This window comes from Hyla sarda, chromosome 1, assembly GCF_029499605.1.
Source record: "Hyla sarda isolate aHylSar1 chromosome 1, aHylSar1.hap1, whole genome shotgun sequence".
Taxonomy (NCBI): domain Eukaryota; kingdom Metazoa; phylum Chordata; class Amphibia; order Anura; family Hylidae; genus Hyla; species Hyla sarda.
In genome coordinates, this window is record NC_079189.1 from 281,258,002 (window position 1) to 281,285,981 (window position 27,980).

Sequence of the window (27,980 nt, forward strand, 5' to 3'; positions counted from 1 at the left end):
TGATAATTGGTTCCTCATGGTCACAAAAAAATAAAAAAAATAAATAAAAAACGTTATTCTTAACCCCTTAAAGGAGAAATGCGGCAGAACACATTTAAAGGGGTTCTCCGGTGCTTAGACATCTTATCCCCTATCCAAAGAATAGGGGATAAGATGCCTGATCGCGGGAGTCCCGACGCTGGGGACCCCCGTGATCTTGCACGCGGCACCCCATTCGTAATCAGCCCCCGGAGCGTGTTCGCTCCGGGACTGATTACCGGCGACTACAGGGTGGGCGGCGTGTGACGTCACGCCCCCGCCCCTGTGTGATGTCATGCTCCGCCCCTCAATGCAAGCCTACGGGAGGGGGTGTGATAGCTGTCATAGCAACGACGCAGGGGACGCACATCGGAGGCCTGAAGTAGCGCGGACCCGACCCCGGCAACAGGTAATTATACAACCGGGGATGGGGGAGGCAACGGGGCAGCGGCGGCAGCAATGGGTGCCGCTGCCCCTTCTCTCCTCCTGGCTATCGGCGCCGCTGCCCCATTGCCGGCGCCGCTTCTCTCCCCCTGGCTATCGGCGTCGGCAATGGGGTGCCGGTACTGATAGTCAGGGGGAGAGAATGGGCATTGGCACAGATAGCCAGCGGGAAAGAAGCGGCGGCAGCAGGGCTCTAGACCCCAGGAAAGGCAGGGGAAGAGAAGCGGGCAGCGACGGCCTCTCTCCCCCTGCCTTTCCTGGGGGTGTATCGGGGTATACACACGCGCACACACGCACCCTCATTTTACCAAGGATTATTGGGTAAAAAACTTTTTTTACCCAAATATCCTTGGTAAAGTGAGGGTGCATGGTATACCCCGATAAATACGGTACTCACTGTTTTTTTTTTTTTTTTAACACTAAAATACTGGGGTTACCCAATTTTTATCTTCACAAGGGGTAATATGAGGAATTGGGTTACAAATTTTGGAGGGCTTTTTCTCCTGACTATGGAAATACATCCACATATGGGGTAACATGCTGGGCGGGCGCACAACAAGGCTCAGAAGTCATAGAGGTCACTTTGTATTTGTGGTCTATGGCATATCAGTAGCTGACGGTTACATACATTCAGAAGAAAATACAAAAATGAAACACCCACATGAGACACCATTACAGAAAGTACCCACCCTGAGGAATGGGTATAGGGCTAAAGAGGACATTTTGAATGCACGGGTGTTTCCTACATTTATTTTCCAGGAATAGATGAAGGGTAGCTTTTGAAAATTGCAATTTTCAACCTACGCTCTGCTTCATCTCTCTGGGAACAACTAACACGTGACTCCAAATTGTCGCCTGGAAATTCGACAGAGCTCCGCAAGAACTCTTCGCATTTGAGGCCGATGTTTGTTACAGACCTAACCGTTACATACAGTGAGGTCCATAAATATTGTGACATTGACACAATTCTATTAGGACAATTGGCTTCTCAGTGGTTCCAAGGCCAGGTGTGTGTTATTCCCTCATTATCCCAATTACAATGAGTAGATAAAAGGTCCAGAGTTCATTTCAAGTGTGCTATTTGCATTTGGAATCTGTTGCTGTCAACTCTCAAGATGAGATCCAAAGAGCTGTCACCATCAGTGAAGCAAGCCATCATTAGGCTGAAAAAACAAAAACAAACCCACCAGAGAGATAGACAAAATATTAGGCATGGCCAAAACAACTGTTTGGAATATTCTTAAAAAGAAGGAACGCACCGGTGACCTCAGCAACACCAAAAGACCCAGAAGACCAATGAAAACAACTGTGGTGGATGAACTAAGAATTGTTTACCTGGTGAAGAAAACCCCCTTCACAACAGCTGGCCAGATGAAGAACACTCTCCAGGAGGTAGGTGTATGTGGGTCAAAGTCAACAATCAAGAGAACACTTCAGAGTCAATACAGAGGGTTCACCACAAGATGTATACCATTGGGGAGCCTCAAAAACAGGAAGGCCAGATTAGAGTTTGCCAAACAACATCTAAAAAAAGCCTTTACAGTCTGGAGCAACATCCTATGGACAGATGAGACCAAGATCAATTTGTACGAGAGTGATGGGAAGAGAAGGAAAGTAAAGTAAAGTATGGAGAAGGAAAGTAACATGATCCTAAGCATACCACCAGGGCTGCCATCAGAATTTTTGGGCCCCTTACATGGCTCAAGGCCTACACCCCCCCCCCCCCCCTCCCCCTTTGGAAAGGATAGATAGATAGATAGATAGATAGATATGAGATGGATGGATAGATAGATATGAGATGGATAGATCTATCCATCTCATATTTATCTATCTGAGAGAGAGAGAGAGAGAGAGAGAGAGAGAGAGAGAGAGAGAGAGAGAGAGAGAGAGAGAGAGAGAGATATGAGAGAGAGAGAGAGAGATATGAGAGAGAGAGAGAGAGAGATATGAGAGAGAGAGAGAGATATGAGAGAGAGAGAGAGAGAGAGATATGAGAGAGAGAGATATGAGAGAGAGAGAGAGAGAGAGAGAGAGAGAGAGAGATATGAGAGAGAGAGAGATATGAGAGAGAGAGAGATATGAGAGAGAGAGAGATATGAGAGAGAGAGATGGGAGAGAGAGAGATGGGAGAGAGAGAGATGGGAGAGAGATAGATGGGAGAGAGATAGATATGAGAGAGAGAGATAGATATGAGAGAGAGAGATAGATAGATATGAGAGAGTTAGATAGATATGAGAGAGATAGATAGATATGAGAGAGATAGATAGATATGAGAGAGATAGATAGATATGAGAGGGATAGATAGATATGAGAGAGATAGATATGAGATAGATAGATATGAGATAGTAAAAAGAAACGGGCAGCACTACGGTGTGCAGGATGGCGCTCGCTGGTTGACTCGGTCCCAAGTCCCAGGTAAATATCAAATGAAGGCAGCGGCACTCGCGAAATACAGGTGAATAATGTGTGGCTTTATTCACAAAGCATCTGATGCTTTGATGCTTTGTGAATAAAGCTACACATTATTCACCTGTATTTCGCGAGTGCCGCTGCCTTCATTTGATATAGATATGAGAGAGATAGATAGGAGAGAGATAGATAGGAGAGAGAGAGAGAGATAGATAGGAGAGAGAGAGAGAGATAGATAGGAGAGAGAGAGAGATAGATAGATAGGAGAGAGAGATAGATAGATAGGAGAGAGAGAGAGAGATAGATAGGAGAGAGAGAGAGAGAGATAGATAGGAGAGAGAGAGAGAGAGATAGATAGGAGAGAGAGAGAGAGAGATAGATAGGAGAGAGAGAGAGATAGATAGATAGGAGAGAGAGAGAGATAGATAGATAGGAGAGAGAGAGAGATAGATAGATAGGAGAGAGAGAGATAGATAGATAGGAGAGAGAGAGATAGATAGATAGGAGAGAGAGAGATAGATAGATAGGAGAGAGAGAGAGATAGATAGATAGGAGAGAGAGAGAGATAGATAGATAGGAGAGAGAGAGAGATAGATAGATAGGAGAGAGAGAGATAGATAGATAGATAGGAGAGAGAGAGATAGATAGATAGGAGAGAGAGAGATAGATAGATAGGAGAGAGAGAGATAGATAGATAGGAGAGAGAGAGATAGATAGATAGGAGAGAGAGAGATAGATAGATAGGAGAGAGAGAGATAGATAGATAGGAGAGAGAGAGATAGATAGATAGGAGAGAGATAGATAGATAGATAGATAGGAGATAGATAGATAGATAGGAGATAGATAGATAGATAGGAGAGAGATAGATAGATAGGAGAGAGATAGATAGATAGGAGAGAGATAGATAGATAGGAGATAGATAGATATAATGTAGGCATTCCATGGTTTTAGGTCCGGTCACAAAACCAAATACAGGGCAAAAGCCGACCGGAATCACTATTTGACTCCAGTCGGCTCATTCAAATGAATGAGATACGGGCCGGATCCGGCTGGGATAAGGGAGCGCCCGGATTTCACTCCCCCCCCCCAGCCGGATCTGGTGACCGTATCATCAAAACGTAGCGTGAACCCAGCCTTAGGTTAGGGAGGGAGTTAATAAGGGGGGGTGATCGGACTGAAGGTCTTCCGTGTGTTTTAGGTTTGTGGAGTTGGCTAGATGCTGAGCTTTGCGGAGGCTGAGAGGTGTAGCTTTTTATTACATTTAAATATGTATAATAATTATTTTAAATAATTCTTATATATAAAACTCTTTTAAATATATATATATATTTTCCCTTATAAGAGCACATTCCCTGTTTTTTTGGCATCCTACGTGCCCCCAAGTAGCTTATTTAGTGAAGAGGGGACAGCAACATAAACTTCTACTTCCTGCATCTTCTCTCTGGAACTGAATCCGACAACCGGGGACTCGCGATAGCTGCAGGAAGCAGAAGATTATGTGTGCTGGGCCCTCTCTTCACTAAACAGGCTGCCGAGGAGCACAGTTGAATGTATACATCGTGATAATCGCTAAGTGTATGTGAACTTTAGAAATTGGCTGACCAACTATATTCATAATCTATAAGTTAATCGATTAGTTGTTTCATCCCTAGTATAAACACATCAAAATATTTGGTAAATATGTAACATGTGAACACAGCCTGAAATCTTCATAGAATACTCAAATTAATGTTCCAGGTCAAAACACATACTCCTTATAGCGATCTTTAAAGAAGAAAAAGAAAAACTGGAAACCAGTGCCTGCCACATCAGCTAAAACAACAGGCATACAAATTAAACTACATTATTGTCTAATAACAGCCTACTCCACTTCTTCGTGCACTACACGTTACAGTAAAAAATTACATGTTTTCTTTATTCTCTGATACAATTAAAAGGATTTCCATGGTTACATACATTTCTATTATTGTACTGCTTTAACCTCTTAAGGACTCAGGGTGTACCTGTACGCCCTGCGCCTGGTGTTTAAAACGGGGTCATGCAGTGACCCCGCATCACACCAGGTCGGTCCCGCCTATTCATAGCCGGGACCCTGGACTAATAGCGCGCGGCACCGATGGTTGTGCCACGCGCTATTAACCCTTCAGACGCGGCGATCAAAGTTGATCGCCGTGCTGAAAATTAAAGTAAACGCTTCCCGGCAGCTATGGCTTTGCATGGATCAGTATAAGAGATCAGTGTGTGCAGTGTTCTAGGTCCCTATGGGAGCTATAGAACTGCAAAAAAAAAAAAAAGTGAAAAAAAAAAAAGTTACTAAAGGTCATTTAACCCCTTCCCTAATAAAAGTTTGAATCATCCACCTTTTCCCATAAAAAAAAAAAAAAACACTGTGTAAACAAAAATACACATATGTGGTATCGCCGTGTGCGTAAATGTCAAAACTATAAAAATATATTGTTAATTAAACCGCACGTCAATGGCGTGCGCGCAAAAAGATTCCAAAGTCCAAAATAGCGTATTTTTGGTCACTTTTTATATAAAATGCGATCAAAAAGTCAGATCAATGCAAAAATGGCACCGATAAAAACTTCAGAACACAGCGCAAAAAATGAGTCCCCATACCGGTCCATACGTGGAAAAAGAAAGAAAAGTTATAGTGGTCAGAAGATGACAATTTTAACCCCTTAAGGACCCTTGACGTACGCGTACGTCATGACACCCTGGTACTTAAGGACCCTTGACGTACGTGTACGTCGTGGAGGATTCCGGCCCCTGCCATACGCCGGGCAGGGATCGGACCAGGATGCCTGCTGAAATCGTTCAGCAGGCATTCCGTGCAAGCGATCAGGGGGGTCATCAGACACCCCCATGTTGGCGATCGCGGCAAATCGCAAGTGAATTCACACTTCCTGGCCATTACAGGTCTATGGTGACCCGGAATAGAAGTTGGATCGCGGGTGTCCATGACACCCACAATCCCCCTTAAGGGATAGGAGTGAGGTGGCAGGGGTGCCACCCCTCCTATCCCTGCTATTGGTGGTCTAGACGCGACCACCAATAGCAGATCGGGGGCGGGGGGGTTAACTTTCCTTTTCCCCGTCCTGCCCACCCACAATAGGCGGGGCAGGACGGGGAAATGACGGGGACCGGCGCCGAAGATCCACTTAACCATCTGGACGGGCGACGGATCGTACGGAAGACGGTGAGTTGCCTAGCAACATCTGGAGGGTACAGTTTGAGACCACTATAGACCACAGTGGTCTCTAACTGTAGCCCTTCAGATGTTTCAAAACTACAACTCCCAGCATGCCCAGACAGCTGTTTGGGCATGCTGGAATATGTAGTTTTGCAAGATCTGGAGGGATACAGTTTGAGACCACTATATAGTGGTCCCTAAACTGTAGCCCTCCAGATCTTGCAAAACTACAGCTCCTAGCATGCCCAAACAACTGTTTGCTCTCTGGGCATGCTGGGATTTGTAGTTTTGCAACAGCTGGAGGACCACAGTTTGGAGATCACTTTGCAGTGTTCTCTAAAACTGTAGCCCTCCAGATGTTGCAAAACTGCAAATTCCAGCATGCCAAAAACAGCAAACAGCTGTCTCGGCATGCTGGAAGTTGTAGTTGCGTACCTCCAGCTATTGCATAACTACATCTCCCAGAATGCCCTTTGGCGATCAGTACATGCTGGGAGTTGTAGTTTTGCAACAGCTGGAGGCAGACTGGTTGGAAAATACTGAGTTAGGTAACAGAACCTAACTGAAGGTTTTCCAACCAGTGTGCCTCCAGCTGTTGCAAAAGTACAACTCCCAGCTTGCACGGTCTGTCAGTACATGCTGGGAGTTGTAGTTTTGAAACAGTTGGAGGTTTGCCCCCCCCCCCCCCCATCATGTGAACGTACAGGGTACATTCACACGGGCAGGTTTACAGTAAGTTTCCTCCTTCAAGTTTTGGCTGCGGCAAATTTTTCACCGCAGCGCAAGCTCCTAGCGGAAACTTGCGAATGTACCCTAAAAACACTACACTAACACATAATAAAGAGTAAAACACAACATATACACCCCCTTACACTGTCCCCCCAATAAAAATGAAAAACATATTGTATGGCAGTGTTCCCAAAACGGAGCCTCCAGCTGCAAAACAACAACTCCCAGCATTTCCGGACAGCCACTGACTGTCCATGCTGGGAATTTAGCAACAGCTGGAGGCACCCTGTTTGGGAATCACTGGTGTAGAATACCCCTATGTCCACCCCTATGCGATCCCTAATTTAGTCCTCAAATGCGCATGGAGCTCTCTCACTTCGGAGCCCTGTCGTATTTCAAGGAAACAGTTTAGGGCCACATATGGGGTATCTCCGTACTCGGGAGAAATTGCACTACAAATTTTGGGGGGCTTTTTCACCTTTTACCCTTTATGAAAAGGAAAAGTTGGGGGCTACACCAGCTTGTTGGTGTGAAAAAATAAAAAAATTTACACTATAATGCTGGGGTTGCCCCATACTTTTTATTTTCACAAGCGTTAAAAGGAAAAAAAGACCCCCAAAATTTGTAACGCAATTTCTCCTGAGTACAGAAATACCCCATATGTGGGCGTAAAATGCTCTGCGGGCGCACAATAAGGATCAGGAGTGAGAGCGCACCATGTACATTTGAGGCCTAAATTGGTGATTTGCACAGGGGTGGCCGATTTTACAGCGGTTCTGACATAAACGCAAAAAAATAAATACCCACATGTGATCCCATTTTGGAAACTACACCCCTCACATAATGTAATAAGGGGTGCAGTGAGCATTTACGCCCCACAGGTGTCTGACAGATTTTTGGAACAGTGGTCCGTGAAAATGAAAAATGTAATTTTTCATTTGCACAGCCCACTCACTGTTCCAGAGATCTGTCAAACGCCAGTGGGGTGTAAATACTCACTGCACCCCTTATTCATTTCTGTGAGGTGTGTAGTTTCCAAAATAGGGTCACATGTGGGGGGGGGGGGGGGTCCACGGGGGGCTTTGTAAACGCACATGGCCCTTGACTTCCATTCCAAACAATTTTTTTCCCAAAAGCTCAATGGCGCTCCTTCTCTTCTGAGCATTGTAGTGCACCGGCAGAGCACTTGAAGTCCACACATGGGGTATTTCCATACTCAGAAGAGATGGGGTTTCAAATTTTGGGGGGAATTTTGTCCTATTACCCCTTGTAAAAATTTAAAATTTGAGGGAAAACTAGCATTTTAGTGGAAAAAATAAATAAATAATTTACACCTCCAACTTTCACGAAAAGTCGGCAAACACCTGTGGGGTGTTAAGGCTCACTGGACCCCTTGTTACGTGCCTTGAGGGGTGTGGTTTAAAAAATAGTATGCCATGTGGTTTTTTTTTTGCTGTCCTGGCACCATAGTGGCTTCCTAAATGCGACATGCCCCCCAAAAAACCATTTCAGCAAATTTTGCTTTTCAAAAGCTAAATGTGACTCCTTCTCTTCTGAGCATTGTAGTTTGCCTGTAAAGCATTTTATGTCCCAACATGGGGTATTTCCATACTCAGAAGAGATGGGGTTACAAACTTTGGGGGTCATTTTGTCCAATTACACCTTTTCAAAATTTTAAATTTGAGGGAAAACTAGCATTTTAGTGAAAAAACAAAATGATCATTTTCACATCCAACTTTAACAAAAAGTCGTCAAACACCTGTGGGGTGTTAAGGCTCACTGGACCCCTTGTTACGTGTCTTGAGGGGTGTAGTTTCCAAAATAGTATGCCATGTGTTTTTTTTTTTTTGCTGTTCTGGCACCATAGGGGCTTCCTAAATGTGACATGCCCCCCAAAAACCATTTCAGAAAAACTCGCTCTCCAAAATCCCACTGTCTCTCCTTTCCTTCTGAGCCCTCTACTGCGCCCGCCGAACACTTGACATACACATATGAGGTATTTTCTTACTCGAGAGAAATTGGGTTACACATTTTAGGAAGATTTCTCTCCTTTTACCCCTTGTAAAAATTCAATAATTGGGTCTACAAGAACATGCCAGTGTAAAAAAAAATGAAGATTTTGAATTTTCTCCTTCAATTTGCTGCTATTCCTGTGAAACACCTAAAGGGTTAACAAACCTTTTGAATGTCATTTTGAATACTTAGAGGGGTGCAGTTTTTATAATGGGGTCATTTGTGGGGTATTTCTAATATGACGGCCCTTCAAATCCACTTCAAAACAGAACTGGTCCCTGAAAATTTCGATTTTGAAAATTTTGTGAAAAATTGGAAAATTGCTGCTACACTTTGAAGCCCTCTAATGTCTTCCAAAAGTAAAAACATGTCAACTTTATGATGGAAATATAAAGTAGACATGTTGTATATGTGAATCAATATATAATTTATTTGGGATATTCATTTTCCTTTTAAGCAGAGAGCTTCAAAGTCAAAAAAATGCAACATTTGCAATTTTTTCATCAAATTTTGGAATTTTTCACCAAGAAATGATGCAAGTATCGACAAAATTTTACCACTACCATAAAGTAGAATATGTCACGAAAAAACAATCTCTGAATCAGAATGAAAGGTAAAAGCATCCCAGAGTTATTCATGTTTAAAGTTACAGTGGTCAGATGTGCAAAAAATGGCCGTGTCCTACAGTGCAAATTGGCTGGGTCCTTAAGGGGCTAAACATTATGATTTTTATCAGAAGTACAACAATATCCAACCTATATAAGTAGGGTATCATTTTAACCGTATGGACCTACAGAATAAAGATAAGTTGTCATTTTTACCGAAATGGAAGCCCCCAAAAGTTACAAAATTACATTCTTTTCTTCAATTTTGTCGCACAATGAATTTTTTTTCCGTTTTGCTTAGTTTTTTTTGTAAAATGACTAATGTCCCTGCAAAGTAGAATTGGTGGCGCAAAAAATAAGCATATGAAATTTTATGTGCAAAATTGAAAACGTTATGATTTTTAGAAGGTGTTGAGGAAAAAATGAAAATGCAAAAACGGAAAACGCTTAAGGGGTTAAAAAAAAACTCAAAATTTTCTGACAAAATCAGTATGTTTAAAATTGCCCTATTATGACCACCTCTAACTCTCTTATTTTTCCGTATTCAGGGATGTGTGAAGGCTCATTTTTTGTGCCATGGTCTGTTTATTTTGGTACCACGTTTGCGTATATGTGACATTTTGATTGCTTTTTATAAAAAAAAAAAATTGTAGATTGATGTGACAAAAAGGCAGAAATGTTTTACTTTATTTGACTATCATTTTTATGCTTTTTTGTATTAATATGGGGAAAAGGGGTGATTTAAAAAACTTTATTGAGGAGGGGCTTTTTTCACATTTATTTTACACTTTTTAGTCCCTATAGGGGACTATTTATAGCAAACATTAGATTGCTAATACGGTTCAGTGCTATGCATAGAGCATAGCACTGATCAGTATTATCGGCAATCTTCTGCTCTGGTCTGCTGGGAATGAAGCGAGTGCAGCTCCTGCACTCACGTCGCAGCCGCGCCGTAAATGTATGGTAAGTGACGCTATGCAGCGCCGTACACTTAGAGGGAATGTCCTTAAAGGGTTGAAGCACATTAAACCTCACCTTTTGTAGCTCTAAGCGGTTATCTTCTTGGATTTGTTTGTTTCGATCTTTCAAATCTTTTTCTTCCAGATGTCCAATTCCTTTCTTTTCCAGTGCCTATAGAAAAAAACAATTTCTATAAGGATTCTTTACTGTAATAGCAGTGAGACTATGGAACTCCCTGCCACATGATGTTGTGGTGTCTGATTTATTGAACTAGTTAAGGAGGGGGGGGGCTAGATTTAGTTTTTTTTTAAATATTTCAAGTCATAAATACTAGATTTATGGGAATAGGACACTGATCCAGGAATCTATCCTGATTGCCATATTGAAATCAGGAAGGAATATTTTTTCTGCTATAGGGCAATTGGTATCAGCCTCATAGGAGAGCTTTCCTCTGGATCAACAACAGGGTAGGGTTATAGGAACAACTTGATGGACTCTGGTCTTTTTTAATCCAATTAACTATGTAAGATCATATACCGTATTTATCGGCCTATAACACACACACCCATTTTAACAGGGAAATTTAAGTAAAAAAAAAATGAAGTGTAAAATAAAGGACTTGGACTAAATGCCACATCATCCTCCCTCCCTCCCCCCAACTTTGTTTTCTTCTGCAGTTTGGTCCTGTCCCCTCCAGTGCCACATCATTCTTTCCCTTTTATCAGTTCCTGTGCCACATTTACCCCTCTCATCTCCACCCCCCCCCCCCCCCCATGTCAGGGTAGGGTCACACGTGGCATATTTTGCTACACAATGAAGTCAACCGGTAGCAAAATACACAGCTGATTTCGCTACCCATTGACTTAAAAGGGGTACCCACTGGAAAACATTTGTTTTTAAATCAACTGGTACCAGAAAGTTAAAACAGATTTGTAAATTATTTCTATTATAAAATCGTAATCCTTCTAGTATTTTTCAGCTGTTGTATGATCCACAGGAAGTGCTTTTCTTTTTTCTAATTCCTTTCTGTCTGACCACAATGCTCTCTGCTGACACCTCTGTCATTTTAGGAACTGTCCGGAGCAGGAGATGTTTGCTATGGGGATTTGCTACTACTCTGGACAGTCCCTGACATGGACAGACATGTCATTAGAGAGCACTGTGGTCAGACAAATGAAATTCAAAAAGAAAAGAATTTCCTGTAGATCATACAGCAGCTGAGAAGTACTGGTAGGATAAAACTTTTTTTTATAAAAGTAATTTAAAAATCTGTTTAACTTTTTAACTTTCTGGCACCAGTTGATTTAAAATTATAATATATATATATATATTATATATACACATACACACACACACATATATACACACACATATACATACAAACACACACACACATACACACACGTTTTCCAGTGGAGTACCCCTTTATATGGGTAGGAGAATAAGCAGCAAAATACGGCACGTGTGACCCTACCCTCAAAATGGACTAAAAATAAAAAAACACACACACCAAGAGAAAACACAAAAGCCATACCCCCTTGTTCCAATCCACTTTCCAATACACATTAATGTAAACTCTAAATAATAAGTATACTTGAGTTATCTAACCTTGCTCCAGATGAAAGTGCCTAGTAGATTATTATCTCCAAATGGGTTGTCTGTGTTGGTGTATCCCATATACTCCTCTCCCCAACCCATTTTCTCTCGCTTCTTGCGTTCTTTGGCCTCTTTCTTGGCTAAGCGTCTAGCTCGCTTTTCTTCAGGAGTTTCTATTGCTTTCATCATTTCGTTTTTCTTCTTTTTCTCCTCTTTTAATTTTAAACTTTCTTGCAGAGTAAGACCTGCATTAGACAAATCACTTGGGCTCTGAGATCTTGTCGGAGATGGAGAAGAGACAGATGACACTGAGCACCTTGACCTTGATTTTTGCGCTTTGCTACTCTCATCTTCTGAGGAAGACCTTTGTCTTTTATCTTTATCTCTGCTTCTCCTTATAGCTTTCCTTCTTTCTAGAGAAAAAGACCTACAAGAACAAGAAGAACCAATGATTTATCCTGCATCAATATACACTGCCCTAAAAAATAAAGGGAACACTTAAACAACACAATGTAACTCCAAGTCAATCACACATCTGTGAAATCACACTGTCCACACAGGAAGCAACACTGATTGACAATCAATTTCACATGCTGTTGTGCAAATGGAACAGACAACAGGTGGAAATTATAGGCAATTAGCAAGACATCCCCAATAAAGGAGTGGTTCTGCAGGTTGTTACCAGAGACCACTTCTCAGTTCCTATGCTTCCTGGCTGATGTTTTGGTCACTTTTGAATGCTGGCAGTGCTTTCACTCTAGTGGTAGCATGAGACAGAATCTACAACCCACACAAGTGGCTCAGGTAGTGCAGCTCATCCAGGATGGCACATCAATGCGAGCTGTGGTAAGAAGGTTTGCTGTGTCAGTCAGCGTAGTGTCCAGAGCATGGAGGCGCTACCAGGAGATAGGCCAGTACATCAGGAGACATGAAGGAGGCTGTAGGAGGGCAGAAATCCAGCAGCAGGACCACTACCTCCGCCTTTGTGCAAGGAGGAGCAGGAGGAGCACTGCCAGAGCCCTGCGAAATGACCTCCAGCAGGCCACAAATGTGTATGTGTCCCCTCAGTCAGAAATAGAGTTCATGAGGGTGGTATGAGGGCCCGACATCCACAGGTGGGGGTTGTGCTTACAGCTCAACACTGTGCAGGACGTTTGGCATTTGCCAGAGAACACCAAGATTGGCAAATTCGCCACTGGTGCACTGTTCTCTTCACAGATGAAAGCAGGTTCACACTGAGCACATGTGAGAGACGTGACAGAGTCTGGAGACGTGACAGAGTCTGGAGACGTGACAGAGTCCGGAGACGTGACAGAGTCCGGAGACGTGACAGTCCGGAGACGTGACAGAGTCCGGAGACGTGACAGTCCGGAGACGTGACAGAGTCTGGAGTCTGCCTGCAATATCCTCCAGCATGATCGGTTTGGAGGTGGGTCAGTAATGGTGTGGGGTGACATTTCTTTGGGGACCACACAGCCCTCCATGTGCTTGCCAGAGGTAGCCTGAATGCCATTAGGTACTGAGATCCTCAGACCCCTTGTGAGACCATATGCTGGTGCGATTGGCCCTGGGTTCCTCCTGATGCAAGACCATGCTAGACCTCATATGGTTGTAGTGTGTTAGCAGTTGCTAGACAAAGGCATTGATGCTATGGACTGGCCCGTTCCCCAGACCTGAATCCGATTGAGCACATCTGGGACATTATGTCTCGTTCCATCCACCAACGCCACGTTGCACTAAAGACTGTATTGAGGGGGAGGGCCGTGACATCACGAGGGGCGGAGCCGTGACATCACGATGCTCCGGCACCTGTATTGCCCGTCATTACGCACAGACCGAGTTTGTTCTGTGCAGTAATGACAACGGGGTGCTGCAGCCAAGACCCCGAGGGTCCCCAGTGGCAGGACCCCCGCGATCAGACATCTTATCCCCTATCCTTTTAATAAGGGATAAGATTTCTAGGGGCGGAGTACCCCTTTAAGAACACAGGGCGTACCTGTAGGCCCGTGGGAATTCCGGACCGGGAATGATTTCAGCAGGCACCCTGTGCAAACCCCTTGGAGGGGGTGCTCCTGAGACCCCCGACCACCCCAACCCACCACCCCACCACTCAATTCAGACCGGCAATTTGCGGCAATTCCGGGTCAATCGGGTCTCTGGTGACCCGGTAAAAATGGGTGTTGCAAAGCAGGAGTGAGGTGCCACCTCACAATCACGTGATTGGTCGGAGTGACCAACTAATCACTACCCTGCTGGGCGGTGATCGGGGTGGTGATCGGGGCTGGCGGGGGTCTCTACCTTTGCCTGACCCGGCGGGGGTCCCCTCAGGACAGGAACGGTGGCAGCAGTGGTGGCGGTCCCGTCAGTACAGGCAGCAGGAGGTGAGGCCTGTTCATCTCCTGCTGTTGCTTAGCAACAACTCTCAGCATGCACAGCCAAAGGGCATGCTGGGAGATGTAGTTTTGGAAAAGCTGGAGGCACATTTTTCTATGAAAAATTGTGCATCCAGCTGTTGCATAACTACAACTCCCCGCATGCACAGACCGCCAAAGAGCATGCTGGGAGTTGTGGCAGTGTTCCTCCAGCTGTTGCAAAACTACAACTCTCAGCATGCCCCTTGGCTGTCAATGCATGCTGAGAGTTGCTGTTTTGCAACAGCTGAAGGCACACCGGTTGTGAAACACTGAGTTCAGTAACATACTCTCAGTGTTTCCTAACTCCGTGTTTCGCAACAGTGTGCCTGCAGCTGTTGAAAAAAATACAACTTCCAGCATGCACTGAGACCGTACATGCTGGGAGTTCTAGTTTTGCAACAGCTGGAGGCACACTGGTCGTGAAACACTGAGTTTCACAACCAGTAACATACTCTCAGTGTTTCGCAACCAATATGCCTCTAGCTGTTGCATAACTACAACTCCCAGCATGTATGATCTGTCAGTACATTCTGGGAATTGTAGTTTTGCAACAGCTGAAGGTTTGCCCCCCCCCCCCCCCCCCCATTGGGAATGTACAGGGTACATTCACACGGGCGGGGGTTTACAGCAAGTTTTCTGCTGCAAGTTTGGGATGCAGCAAATTTTCCACCCCAGCTCAAACTCCCAGCGAGAAACTAATTGTAAACCTCCGCCCATGTGAATGTACCCTAAAAACACTACACAAAATAAAACAGTAAAACACTACATATACACACCCTTACACAACTCCCAGTATTGCTGGACAGCCACTGACTGTCAAGGCATGCTGGGAGTTTTGCAACAGCTGGAGACACCCTGTTTGGGAAACACCGCAGTAGGGTATTTTGGTGGCGGATGCAAATGCAAATCCCCAATTTAGACCTTTTTTTAGCAAAATTTGTGATTTTTGCACTTTTTTTTCACGGTGTTCACTGTGTGGGACAAATAATTTTTATCATACAAGTCATCACGAACGTGGCAATACCTATTAGGTATAGGTTTGGGTATCTTTTTGGGGGTGCTTACATACGGTTTTATTGGGAAAGGGGCATTTTTTTTTTTACACTTTATTGAAAAACCTTTTATTTTTATATTTTTCACAGGTTATACTATGCTGTGATCCAGCCTATGGGTACATTCACACGAGCAGATATACAGCGTTTTTTACGCTGCGGATCCGCCGCTGAAGGACCACTGCATGGTGCCCTTAGAGGTGCCTGCTCGGAACGGCAATACCCCGTAACAAGCGGACACACTGAGATGTGAGCGTCGTCATGCAGTATACTCTCACATCGCAGCAGCTCTCGGGCTAGCAGAGTCTCGCACATCGCTTCAGTGAGTCTGCTCGTAGCCAATTTTTTCTCGAACAGGTTTCATGATTGTAACTTTTTTTTCTTCTTCTTTGAACATGTGTTTGAGTGCTTAAAGGGGTACTCTGTCTCTAAGACATGTTATCCCCTATCCAAAGGATAGGGGATAGGATGCCTGATCGCGGGGGTCCCGCTGCTGAGGACCTCCACAATCTTTCATGCAGCACCCCGCTATGATCAGCCTCTGCTCCGGGTCGGATGAATCACGATCACGGGGCCAGAGTATCGTGAAGTCACAGCTGTTACGCCCTCTCCAATAGGCTTGCATTGAGGGGGCGAGACGTGATGTCACACAGGGGTGGAACAACCACCGGCCTCTCTTTCTCTCTCTAACATTTGCAAAAGTCATTGCACAGGGAGGTGAAAGGAAAAACTTTTGGCTTCAGCTCTTGTTAAAGATCCAGTCTTCTTTATCTAAAGGTTGTAATACTGTACTGATCACTTTCCAGCAGCTGCCTGCTGACATTAGACAAATCAGCTTGGTTTTAGGCATAGTGGACAAAATACAACCTATGTTAGTCGACATAAACACAAAGTGCTTCCTTGTGCGGGATCACCAGAAGGTATGAAGCTTAATTCGTGAATTCGCTCACCTGATGGGGTTATGCAGAATCCAGGCACAACACTTACATACAGTACAGACCAAAAGTTTGGAAACACCTTCTCATTCAGAGTTTTCTTTATTTTCACGACTATGAAAAGTGTAGATTCACACTTAAGGCATCAAAACTATGAATTAACACATGTGGAATTATATACACGACAAAATAGTGTGAAAATATGTAATATTCTAGGTTCTAGCCACCTTTTGCTTTGATTACTGCTTTGCACACTCTTGATGAGCTTCAAGAGGTAGTCACCTGAAATGGTCTTCCAACAGTCTTGAAGGAGTTCCCAGAGATGCTTAGCACTTGTTGGCCCTTTTTGCCTTCACTCTGCAGTCCAGCTCACCCCAAACCATCCCGATTGGGTTCAGGTCCGGTGACTGTGGAGGCCAGGTCATCTAGCACAGCACCCCATCACTCTCCTTCTTGGTCAAATAGCCCTTACACAGTCTGGAGGTGTGTTTGGGGTCATTGTCTGATGGTCCAACTAAACGCAAGCCGGATGGAGTAGAATGCCGCTGCAAGATGCTGTGGTAGCCATGCTGGTTCAGTATGCCTTCTATTTTAAATAAATCCCCAACAGTGTCACCAGCAAAGCACCCCACACCATCACACTCCTCCTCCACAGCAGCACATCTGTGAAGTGAAAACCATTTCAGGTGACTACCTCTTGAATCTCAACAAGAGAATGCCAAGAGTGTGCAAAGCAGTAATCAAAGCAAAAGGTGGCTACTTTGAAGAACCTAGAATATGACCTATTTTCAGTTTCACACTTTTTGTTATGTCTATAATTCCACATGTTAATTCATAGTTTTGATGCCTTCAATGTGAATCAATAATTTTCATAGTCATGAAAATAAAGAAAACTCTGAATGAGAAGGAGTGTCCAAACTTTTGGTCTGTACTGTAGGCGTGGATGTAGTTAGCTGCTGCGGCTTCCCAAAGCCAAAGAACTCTGTGTGGTAGAACAATGAAGCAGAGGTGGGAGGAAACAGGAAGCTGAAATCGCACTGCTAGATGTTCAGAGTGCACATAGCAATAGGATGTGGTCAAGGTAATGGTGGGTAATTCGTTTATTTCATGCAACGCATTTCTGGGAAGAACCCTTTCATCAGGCATCCTGATGAAAGGGTTCTTCCCAGAACCGCGTCGCTTTAAACAAGCTATGTGCACTCTGACCATCTAGCAGCGCGATTTCAGCTTCCCGTTTCCTCCCACCTCTGCTTCATTGTTCAACCTATATTAGTAGAACATAACACAAATCCACAGTATTAATTGTCCTAATAAAAAGAATAGCATGAATCTATATATACCGTATTTATCGGCGTATAACACTCATTTTTTTAGGCTAAAATTTTTAGCCTAAAGTCTATCTGTGTGTTATACGCCGATAAGCCGCTGCAGTTCAATGATTTAAAGCGGGCACTTTAAATCAATGAACTGCAGCGGCTTTTGCAGGTCCAGAGACCTGCCATCGCTGCCCGCTTTTCTGCCCTTGCCTATCCTGGGGTCCAGAGACCACCGCCGCCACTGCCCCATCCCCGGTTTTATAATTACCTGTTCCCGGGGTCCGCGCTGCTTCTGACTCTGTCGGTGTCCTGCTTCGTTGCTATGCGCTGCGCAATGACGAGTGACATCTTCAACACGACGTCACCGTCAGTGGCCTGGCGCACAGTGACACCTAAGGACGCCTCCGGAGCCAGAAGCAGCGTGGACCCCGGGACCAGGTAATTATAAAACCTGGGATGAGGGAGGTAATGGGGCAGCGGCAGTCTCTGGATAGCCAGGGGGAGAGAAGGCGGGCAGCGATGGCGGTCTCTGACCCCGGAAAAGCCGTGCTTCTGCGGGGTCAGAAACAGTCTATACACATGCACACACACGTACCCTCATTTTACCAAGGATATTTGGGTAAAAAACTTTTTTTGCGTGTTATAGGCCGGTGCGTGGTATACCCCGATAAATACGGTATATAAAACTCAATGTGTGTATGTTCCACAAAAACGTCCAAACGGCTAAAGATATTAACATGAAACTTGGCAAACGTTACTTATATGTCAACAACAAACATAGGATAGGTCATTTAACCCTTACTCACCCCCATTTGCCAGGGTCGGGGTTTGTGTTTAAAGTCCCATACAAGTCTATGGGAAATATATGTTACTGCATAATTTCCAAATGGCTGGAGATATTTCCATAATACTTGGTCACATGTTACTTGTATGTCCACTTAAAATATAGGATAGTTAATTTAACCCTTAACTTCCCCCATTAGTGAGGGTCTGGTTTTTTGTTTAAAGTCCCATGCAAATGAATGGGAAACGTATGTTCTTACATAACTTCTATACGGCTGGAGATATTTCAATACCTGGTACACATATTACAGGTCAGTATATGAGGATGGGAGGTTGAGACAGGAGGTCAAGATAGAAGGACGGGATGGTCGGGATAGGAGGCCGGGATATGACGTCAAAAGCTTCCTCCTTTGTTGATTTTCTTCCCCAACAAGGAGGAGGAAGAAAAAACCGGGCAACACCGGGTACTCAGCATATATATATATATATATATATATATATATATATATATATATATATATATATATATATATATAAAATAGAACTCAATGTGTGTGTATGTTCCAGCATCACGTCCAAACGGCTAAAGATATTAACATGAAACTTGGCACAAGTTACTTATGTGTCAACAACAAACATAGGATAATTTAACCCTTACCCACCCCCCATTTGCCAGGGGCGGGGTTTTTGTTTAAAGTCCCATGCAAGTCTTTGGGAAACATGTTACTGCATACCTTCCAAACGGCTGGAGATATTTCGATAATACTTGGTCACATGTTTCTTATATGTACACTTAAAATATAGGATAGTTAATTTAACCCTTACCTCCCCAATTTGTGAGGGTCAGGGTTTAAAGTCCCATGCAAATCAATGGGAAATGTATGTTCCCACATAACTTCCGTACGGCTGGAGATATTTCAATACCTACACATATTACGGGACGGGATAGGGGGGGACAGGATAGGGAGTCAAAAGCTTCCTCCTTTGTTTAATTTTCCTCCCCAACAAGGATTAGGAAGGAAAAACAGGGCAACGCCGGGTATTCAGCTAGTAGTATATAAAGCCTACAATTTGCTGCCAAAAACCCAAACCAAAGTGACAACCAGTTATCGCAAAATACTAGTTTTATTGAAAAAAAAAAAAAAAAATCCTACCCATAAAAAAAAAAAAAAAAAAAAAACACACACACACACACACACACACACACACACACACAGACACACACACACAGACACACACACACACACACACACACACACAGAGGACAGTTTAAAAAACATGATGGTAAACAAATAATATCCCTAGACTTACTAATCACTAGATTCACCATTCCACCGCGTGAGCGTTATAGGGCTCTCCAAACTGTGTCTGTCTTTCTTCTCCTCCCTAGGACCCAAGCCTTTTGAGTTTTCTCCGACTCCCTTTGAAGCATATTTGCTTTACATCCCCAGGATTCCCTGGTCTCATTTCGTCCCTAATTGCGCACGTCAAGTCCCCTTCACCTAAAGATAGGAAACTTAAATTTATGATTGACTGGGAGCCTGACCGTCATTCCAAACTCTCTCTATCCCAAGGGCATGCATGTTGTGATTCTGTTAGCAGGGGTAGCTGGCAAGTTTCATCAACAGAAACGTCTCTTAAAGTGTTGCATAGAATATATATGGTTCCAACGAGACTGCATTCTATTTATCCATCGGTTTCTCCTCTTTGTTTTAGAGAATGTGGTTCAAGGGGTACGATGTACCATGTGTGGTATAGTTGCCCAGTATCTTTACGGTGACAATTATTGGCGGTATTGACTGATATTTTATCATGTTCGGTCCCCACCACTCCCACGTTCTGCCTTCTGGGCCATAGACCCAGCCAAATTGCCACCCCCCCCCCCCCCCCCCAGTACAGATGAGATTGGATGGCCGTAGTGACCGCACCAATCCCAGTGTATGAGGAGGGGGGAGGAGAGCAGGAGCACGATGCTCCGCTCTGATCAGCACCATTTTGTTTCTGATGCTGATCAGAATGGCACTCCATCCTGTGTGCCCCCCCTCACAGTGAAAAAAGTGCCATCTGGCATTGTTCTGTGCCCCCCTGGCAAAGCAGCGTTAGGGAAAGCTTTAGATGTAGGTGTTCCAGGGTCCGCAGCACCTTTAGCTGCGTGACGCGGGCCCTAAAGCTTTTTTTTTCTGATGCAGGTGTTTTTTCGGGCTATAGCAGCTTTTTTTATTTTATTTTTTGCACTAATAGGCGGTCCGTGCCACCAGTAGCAGGCCTGCGCTGTGTGGACGGACCGTACCTCTGTGTGCGGCCTGCCCCACTGCTATCAGTGACTTATCACTGATTAGCAGGTTTTTATGGGTTCAGGCAGGTGCATTTTTTGGGGGGGTTAAGCTTTTTTTATTTTATTTTTCGGGTATTTTGTGTGGGGGTCTGTACGTGCCACCAGCCACTGTTCTGGGCTGAGTGGTCGGAACCCCCACTAAGCGCTAACCAGTGCGCACACCACTGATTAGGCAAACTCTTTTTTTTGGTGCAGGGCTTTTTTTGCGCTAGAAGTCTTATTTTTTTTAAAGTTATTTTTTTTCCCTTTTTAGTTTATATTTTTTTCTGTTAGGTTTATTTAGGTTAAGGCAAAAAGTATCGCACCACACCACACGCAGCACACACACCAATAAAATTTTCCCCCACATATATACACTTCATCCCCCATTAGAGTAGGGAAATGGCCCGCAGAGCGCTTTCAGCGGAAGAGGCATATGCCATACTTTCCTCTGACTCTGAAAGCATCTGAGAGGAAGACCCCACCTTCCTTATTTCCTCGTCCTCCTCATCATCTAGTTCTGATGAGGAGCCACCAAGGCAGCGGAGATGCCGCCAAGCGGGTCCGCAAACCTCCTCTGCTCCGGACGCTGTGCCCCATGCTGGTATGAGTCCCCCTGGCGCTCATACTAGTCAAGCCCCCAAGCCAAGTTTACTGGTACCCAGTACAGGTGAACTTGTCTGGACTCAGCCAGCGGACCACGAGCCCGTGAGTCCCAAGTTTGTTGGAGACTCAGGAATCAAGATTGACATTGTCGGGTCCACTGAAATGGACTATTTCAGTTTTTTTTTTTTTCAGTGACTACTTTGTCAATCTGATGGTTGAGCAGACGAAGCTGTACGCCCAACAGTACTTTCCGCAAACCCATGCTCCTTTTTAGCTAGGCCCGGTGGCTGGTTCCCAGTCAGTGCAGCTGAAATGAGGACCTTTCGGGGCCTCGTGCTGCATATGGGCCTAGTTAAAAAGCCAAAATGTCAGGCAATACTGGAGCGGGGACGTCCTTTACCAGATCCCGCTCTACAGTATGGCCATGACCCGTTCCGGGTTGAGGACATTCGGAAATGTTTGCATTATGCTGATAATCCCCCCCCCCGAACTGATCCCACGTATGACCACCTGTATAAAATCAGGCCGGTCATCAATCACTTCGGGGCCAAATTTTGGGAGGCCTATGTCCCTGGAAGGGAGGTCGCTATTGATGAGTCTCATCAGCTTTAAGGGGAGACTCAGCTTCCGGCAATACATCCCTACCAAGTTAGCGCGGTATGGCGTGAAGATGTATAAACTTTGCGTGAGTTCCTCCGGGTACACTTGCAAGTTTATGGTGTATGAGGGACGAGATTCCCGCATTGAACCCCCAAATTGTTCCCCCACTCTGGGTGTTAGTGGGAAAATTGTTTGGGGCCTTTTGCACCCATTGCTAGTTAAAGTTACCACCTTTATACTAGTATCCCTCTCTTCACATCCCTCGCCGCCAGATCCACGGTCGCTTGTGGGCCAGTCCGTAAGAATCAAAGAGGCCTTCGTTCCTATCCCCTCCAAATTCCTATCCCCCGGGGTGAGTCCCGTGCCTTTTCCCATGAAAACCTGTTGCTGTTCAGGTATAAGGACAAGAGGGATGTCCTTATGCTCACCACTATTCATGGGAACGACAGCACCCCTGTCTCTGTGCGAGGTACCGTGGGACCGGTCCTCAAGCCCGATTGTATCCTTGACTACAATCGGTATATGGGGGGAGTTGATCTTTCTGATCAAGTCCTCAAACCATATAACACCATGAGGAAAACACGGGCATGGTACAAAAAAAGTTGCGGTATACATGGTACAGGTTGCCATGTACAACGCTTTTGAACTGTCCCAGTACGCTGGCTACACAGAGACATTTCTGGAATTCCAAGAGGTAGTTCTAAAGGCCCTCATCTTTGGTGACCGCCAAGGAGCGGGTCAGAGCACCTCTGGAACTTCAGTGCCCCGGATGGTCCCCGGCCAACACTTTCCAGGTGAGGTCCCCCACACTGGAAAGAAGGGACAATCCCAGAAAAAATTCAGAGTGTGTCGCAAGAAGGGGATTTGTAAGGACACCACCACTCAATGCGATACTTGCCCCGATCATCTGGGCCTCTGCATTAAAAACTGCTTCAGGGAGTATCACACTTCCATGGAGCACTAAATTTTAAAAGGGGTACTACCATGCAGACAACTTATCCCCTATCTAAAGCATAGGGGATAAGTTGCCTGATCGCACGGGGTCCCGCTGCTGGGGATCCCCATGATCTCGCATGCAGCACCCCGCTCTCATTAGGCCCTGGAGCAAACATCCGCTCCGGGTCTAAATGACTGCCGATCACTGGGCCAGAGTATCGTGACGTCACGGTTCCGCCCCCTCAATGTAAGTCTATGGCAGGGGACGAGACAGCTGTCTCGCCGACTGCCATAGACTTGCATTGAGGGGCGGAGCGTGAAGTCACACGGGTCGGAGCTGTGACGTCACGATCACCAGCCCCGTCATCAGACCCGGAGCGGATGCGGAGTGGAGCTGGGTGCGAGATCGCGGGGTCCCCAGCCGCGGGACCCCGCGCGATCATGCAACTTATCCCCAATCCTTTAGATAGGGGATAAGTTGTCAGCACGGTAGTACCCCTTTAATCCTTTTCCCTGATTTTAATTCCCCAGAATTTGACTACAATGTACCAGTCCAAAGTACATTGTCTTCAAAATTTTAAAACCAAACACCCAAAAAAAATATATATTTTTTTTCCCCAATACCCCTGATAATTCCCCCCCACAAAAAATGGGTAATGGGACACAAAGTCAACAGCATTGGGGGTTTGCAGTTACCTCAAATGCACACCCGCTCAGGTGGGGAGAGAGCGCTGCCCATTTGAGGCAACAGAATAGGGACAGCCATTCAGAACATAGGGTTTGGGGCGGGCATAATTTTTACTTTCGGCTACACTCTGAATCATTCTGGGAATATAATTGGCATATCAGTACTAAAATTGCAATTTTCATTCCCCCCCCCCCCCCCCCCCCCATAGTACTCTTCATCCATTCCTGGAAAATAAATTTAGGGAACACCCGTCTGTTCCAAATCTCCACTTCACCCCATACACACCTTCCCTATGGGGTGTATTGTTTGTAATAGGCTCACATGTGGGTGTTCTTTTCTTGCATTTTCTTCTGAATGTATGTAACTGTTAGGTCTGTAACAAACATCCGCCTCAAATGCAAAGAGTTCTCGCTCATGAGCTCTGTCGTATTTCCAGGCGATTCGGAGTCACGTTAGTTATTCCCAGAGAGATGAAGCAGAGTATAGGTTGAAAATGTCAATTTTCAAAAGCTACCCTTCATCCATTCCTGGAAAATAAATTTAGGAAACACCCGTGCATTCAAAATGTCCTCTTTAGCCCTAATACCCATTCCTCAGGGTGGGTACTTTCTGTAATGGTGTCACATGTGGGTGTTTCATTTTTGTATTTTCCTCTGAATGTATGTAATAGTCAGCTACTGATATGCCAAAGGCCACAAATACAAAGTGACCTCTATGACTTCTGAGCCTTGTTGTGCGCCCGTCCAGCACGTTACCCCATATGTGGATGTATTTCCATGGTCAGGAGAAAAAGCCCTCCAAAATTTGTAACCCAATTTCTCCCATTACCCCTTGTGAAAATGTAAAAAATTGGGTAACCCAAGCATTTTAGTTTAAAAAAATAAAATGTTTAAATTTACGGCCCACTGTTCAAAAAACCTGTGATGTGTAAGTACTCACTGTACCCCTTGTTACCTTCCTTGAGGGGTGTAGTTTCAAAATTGTGGTCACTTGCCAGGGTTTTTTATTATTATTTTTTTTAGATTTTACGTCAGAACCTCAACCATCGCAGTTCAAATCACCACTTTAGGCCTCTAATCTCATCAGTGTTGTCTCACTCCTTAGCCCTGTTTTGCACCCGCATAGTGCTTTTCCACCTTGGGGTATTTTCTTATTCTGGAGAAATTGGGCTACAAAATTTGGGGAGATTTTTTTCTCTTACTACTTGTAAAACTCTTGTAAAAGTCTTAAAAAATCAATTCTTTCACTTTTACGGCCCACTGTTTAAAAAACAACATGTGATGTGTAAATACTCACTATAACCCTTGTTATGTTCCTTGAGGGGTGTAGTTTCCAAAATGGTGTCACATGTGGGGGGTTTCTGTGGTTCTTGCACAATGGGGGCTTTGTAAATGCACATGGCCCCCGACTTTAATTCCAACAAACTTTTGACTCCAAAAGCCCAATGGTGCTCCTTCTATTCGGAGCATTGCAGTGTGCCCACAGAGCATTTTACATCCACATATGGGGTATTTTCTCTCTCAAGAGAAATTGCACTACAAATTTTGGGGGCCTTTTGCCCTATTACCCCATGGGAAAATAAAACATTTAGGTTAACACTATCAATATAGTGCAAAAAAAAAATCTAAATTTTTCACTTTTACGGCCCACTGTTCAAAAAACCTGTGAGGTGTAAATACTCACTGTAACCCTTGTTATGTTCCTGGAGGGGTCTAGTCTCCAAAATGGTGTCACATGGTGTCTGTTTCCAAAAATCCAATGGCGCTCCTTCTGTTCTGAGGCCTGTAGTGCGCCAGAAGAGCATTTAACGTCCACATATGGGGCATTTTCTTAATCGGGAGAAATTGGGCTTCAAATTTTGGGGTCCATTTTCTACTATTACACCATGTGAAAATGAAAAATTTGGGGTAACACCATCATTTTAGTGTTAATCAAATTTTCCATTTTCACATCCAACTTCAACGTAAAGTCGTCAAATACGTGTGAGGTGTTAAGGCTCACTATACCCCTTGTTATGTTTCTTGAGGGGTGTAGTTTCCAAAATAGTATGCGATGTGTTTTTTTTTTTTTTGCTGTTCTGGCACCATGGGGGCTTCCTAAATGCAACATGGCCCCCAAAAACCATGACAGCAAAATTTGCTTTAAAAAATCCCACAGTTGCTCTTTCCCTCTTGAGCTATGTTGTGAGCCCAAAGAGCACTTTATGTCAACATATGAGGTATTTCCATACTCGAGAGAAATTGGGCTACAAATTTGGGGGGCTTTTTCTCCTAATACCACTTTTAAAAATGAAAAAAAATGGGGTTACAAGAACATGTTAGTGTAAAAAAAAAAAGCAGATTTAGATTTTTGTTCTTGTGAAACACCTAAAGGGTTAAACTTTCTGAATGTCCTTTTGAATACTTTGAGGGGTGTAGTTTCTATAATGTGGTATTTCTCACAGAAACACTCCTCAAAGCCACTTCAAACTTAACTGGTCCCTGAAAAATTCAGATTTAGAAATTTTTGTGAAAATTGCCGCTATAGGTCTTCAAAAAGTAAAAACATGCCAACTTTATGATGTCAAAATAAAGTAGACATATTTATGGACATCTATCAACGGGTTTAGTCAGGTTTTCTTTACTATAATTGTCGCAAAATTGTCGCAACTGCGACCGCGATTTTTCGTGCGACATTTTGACTGGAAAGCGAGAAAAGCAAGTTTTCCAAAAATTAACTACGTAGTAATAATTTTAAAATGGACTACGGGTAGTCAGGTATTTATTAACTGCGACAGTCGCAACTGCGCAAAAAAAAGTCGCAAGAGGGTTAAAAATTGACTAAATTTACTCCAGCTCAAACATGGAGCAGAAAAAGCTACTACAAAAGTAAAAAAGGAAAAATTGCTTACGTGAAAGAAAATTATCAACAGGCGGAAACCAGTTGATAAATAAGTCACACATAAGCAAAACAAAAGTAAGGAAAAAAATTACTAAAAAAAAAAATAAAAAAAAAGGAATACATAAGCAAACATTGATAAATGTCCCTCATTGTATTTGTGAATAAATATACAATTTATCTGGAATATCCATTTTCCTTACAAGCAGAGAGTTTCAAAGTTAGAAAAATGGTAAATTTTAAAATTTTTTTTTTTTTTTTCACCAAGCAAGGATGCAAGTAACGACGAAAATTACCACTGTGTTAAAGTAGAATGTGTCACGAAAAAACAAATCTCGGATTCAGAATAATCAGTAAAAGCATCTCAGAGCTATGAATGCATAAAGTGACAGTGGTCAGAATTGCAAAAAAGGGCTGCGTCCTTAAGGTGAAAATAGGCTGAGTCCCTAAGGGGTTAATATCATTTGGGAACCATGGATTTCTTCCCCTTACAATCTTCCTATATCTCATAGTTTTCCCTTTATTAGTGTGAAAGAGAGTGTCACCAATTAATGTATGCATCTTTATGATCATTGTTGGTGGCATATGCCTAATCCTTATCTTGATACAAGATGATATTGTACTTCATACTTCTACTTATTAACATTTGCAGACTGACTGATGCAATTTATTGTTCATTTGTTGCCCTGAAGGGCTTTTGTATAGGTTTTTATTATATATTTTATTACATTGTCATGCCATCTTTTCATTATCAATAAAGTGTCTTGGTTTGAGTGTTAAAAAAAAACATGATGGTGGGGAAACACCAATACATAAATTAAATAATGGTAGAATACCAAAATATATATGGTATGCAGAAAAATTAAATCACTGAAGGTCACAACAATAGAGATAATGCTAAAGTGCAAGTACTGTTATTGGGATAATATCTCATAAGGCATGTGGGAAATCATGTATAAATTTATCAAATGCATTTAACCAATCAGGCCCCCAAAAATCATACAATGCCCCAATTAGGGCTGCAAGATAAGGGGAAAATGTGCGATTGCAATTATGGGCCTAAATATTGCGATTTCGATGCGATAATAAAATTTAATTTCTATCTCCCCTGTCACATTCTCCCCTCATTGTCACATCTTCTCCCATCACATTGTTACGCCTAGCGCTCCGGGTCCCCGCTCCTCCCCGGAGCGCTCACGGCGTCTTTCTCCCTGCAGCGCCCCGGTCAGTCCCGCTGACCGGGAGCGCTGCACTGTTTTGGCCGTTGGGGATGCGATTCGCACAGCGGGACGCGCCCGCTCGCGAATCGCATCCCAGGTCACTTACCCGTCCCGGTCCCCTGCTGTCATGTGCTGGCGCGCGCGGCTCCGCTCTCTAGGGCGCGCGCGCGCCAGCTCTCTGAGACTTAAAGGGCCAGTGCACCAATGATTGGTGCCTGGCCCAATTAGCTTAATTGGCTCCCACCTGCTCCCTGCCTTTATCTAGTCTC

General features: G+C 44.0%; 1 protein-coding gene across 3 annotated transcripts in view; it reads right to left on the reverse strand.

Moving 5' to 3' along the window:
* Positions 1-27,980, reverse strand: part of CACTIN (cactin, spliceosome C complex subunit) — a 59,974-nt gene that overhangs the window by 25,348 nt on the left and 6,646 nt on the right. For all 3 annotated transcript variants that reach the window (XM_056573515.1, XM_056573509.1, XM_056573500.1), the window contains 2 exons: positions 11,983-12,397; positions 10,450-10,545 (listed from right to left, as the gene is read on the reverse strand). In XM_056573515.1, the coding sequence (XP_056429490.1) occupies positions 10,450-10,545; positions 11,983-12,397 (511 nt within the window). The remainder of the gene's footprint in view (positions 1-10,449; positions 10,546-11,982; positions 12,398-27,980) is intronic.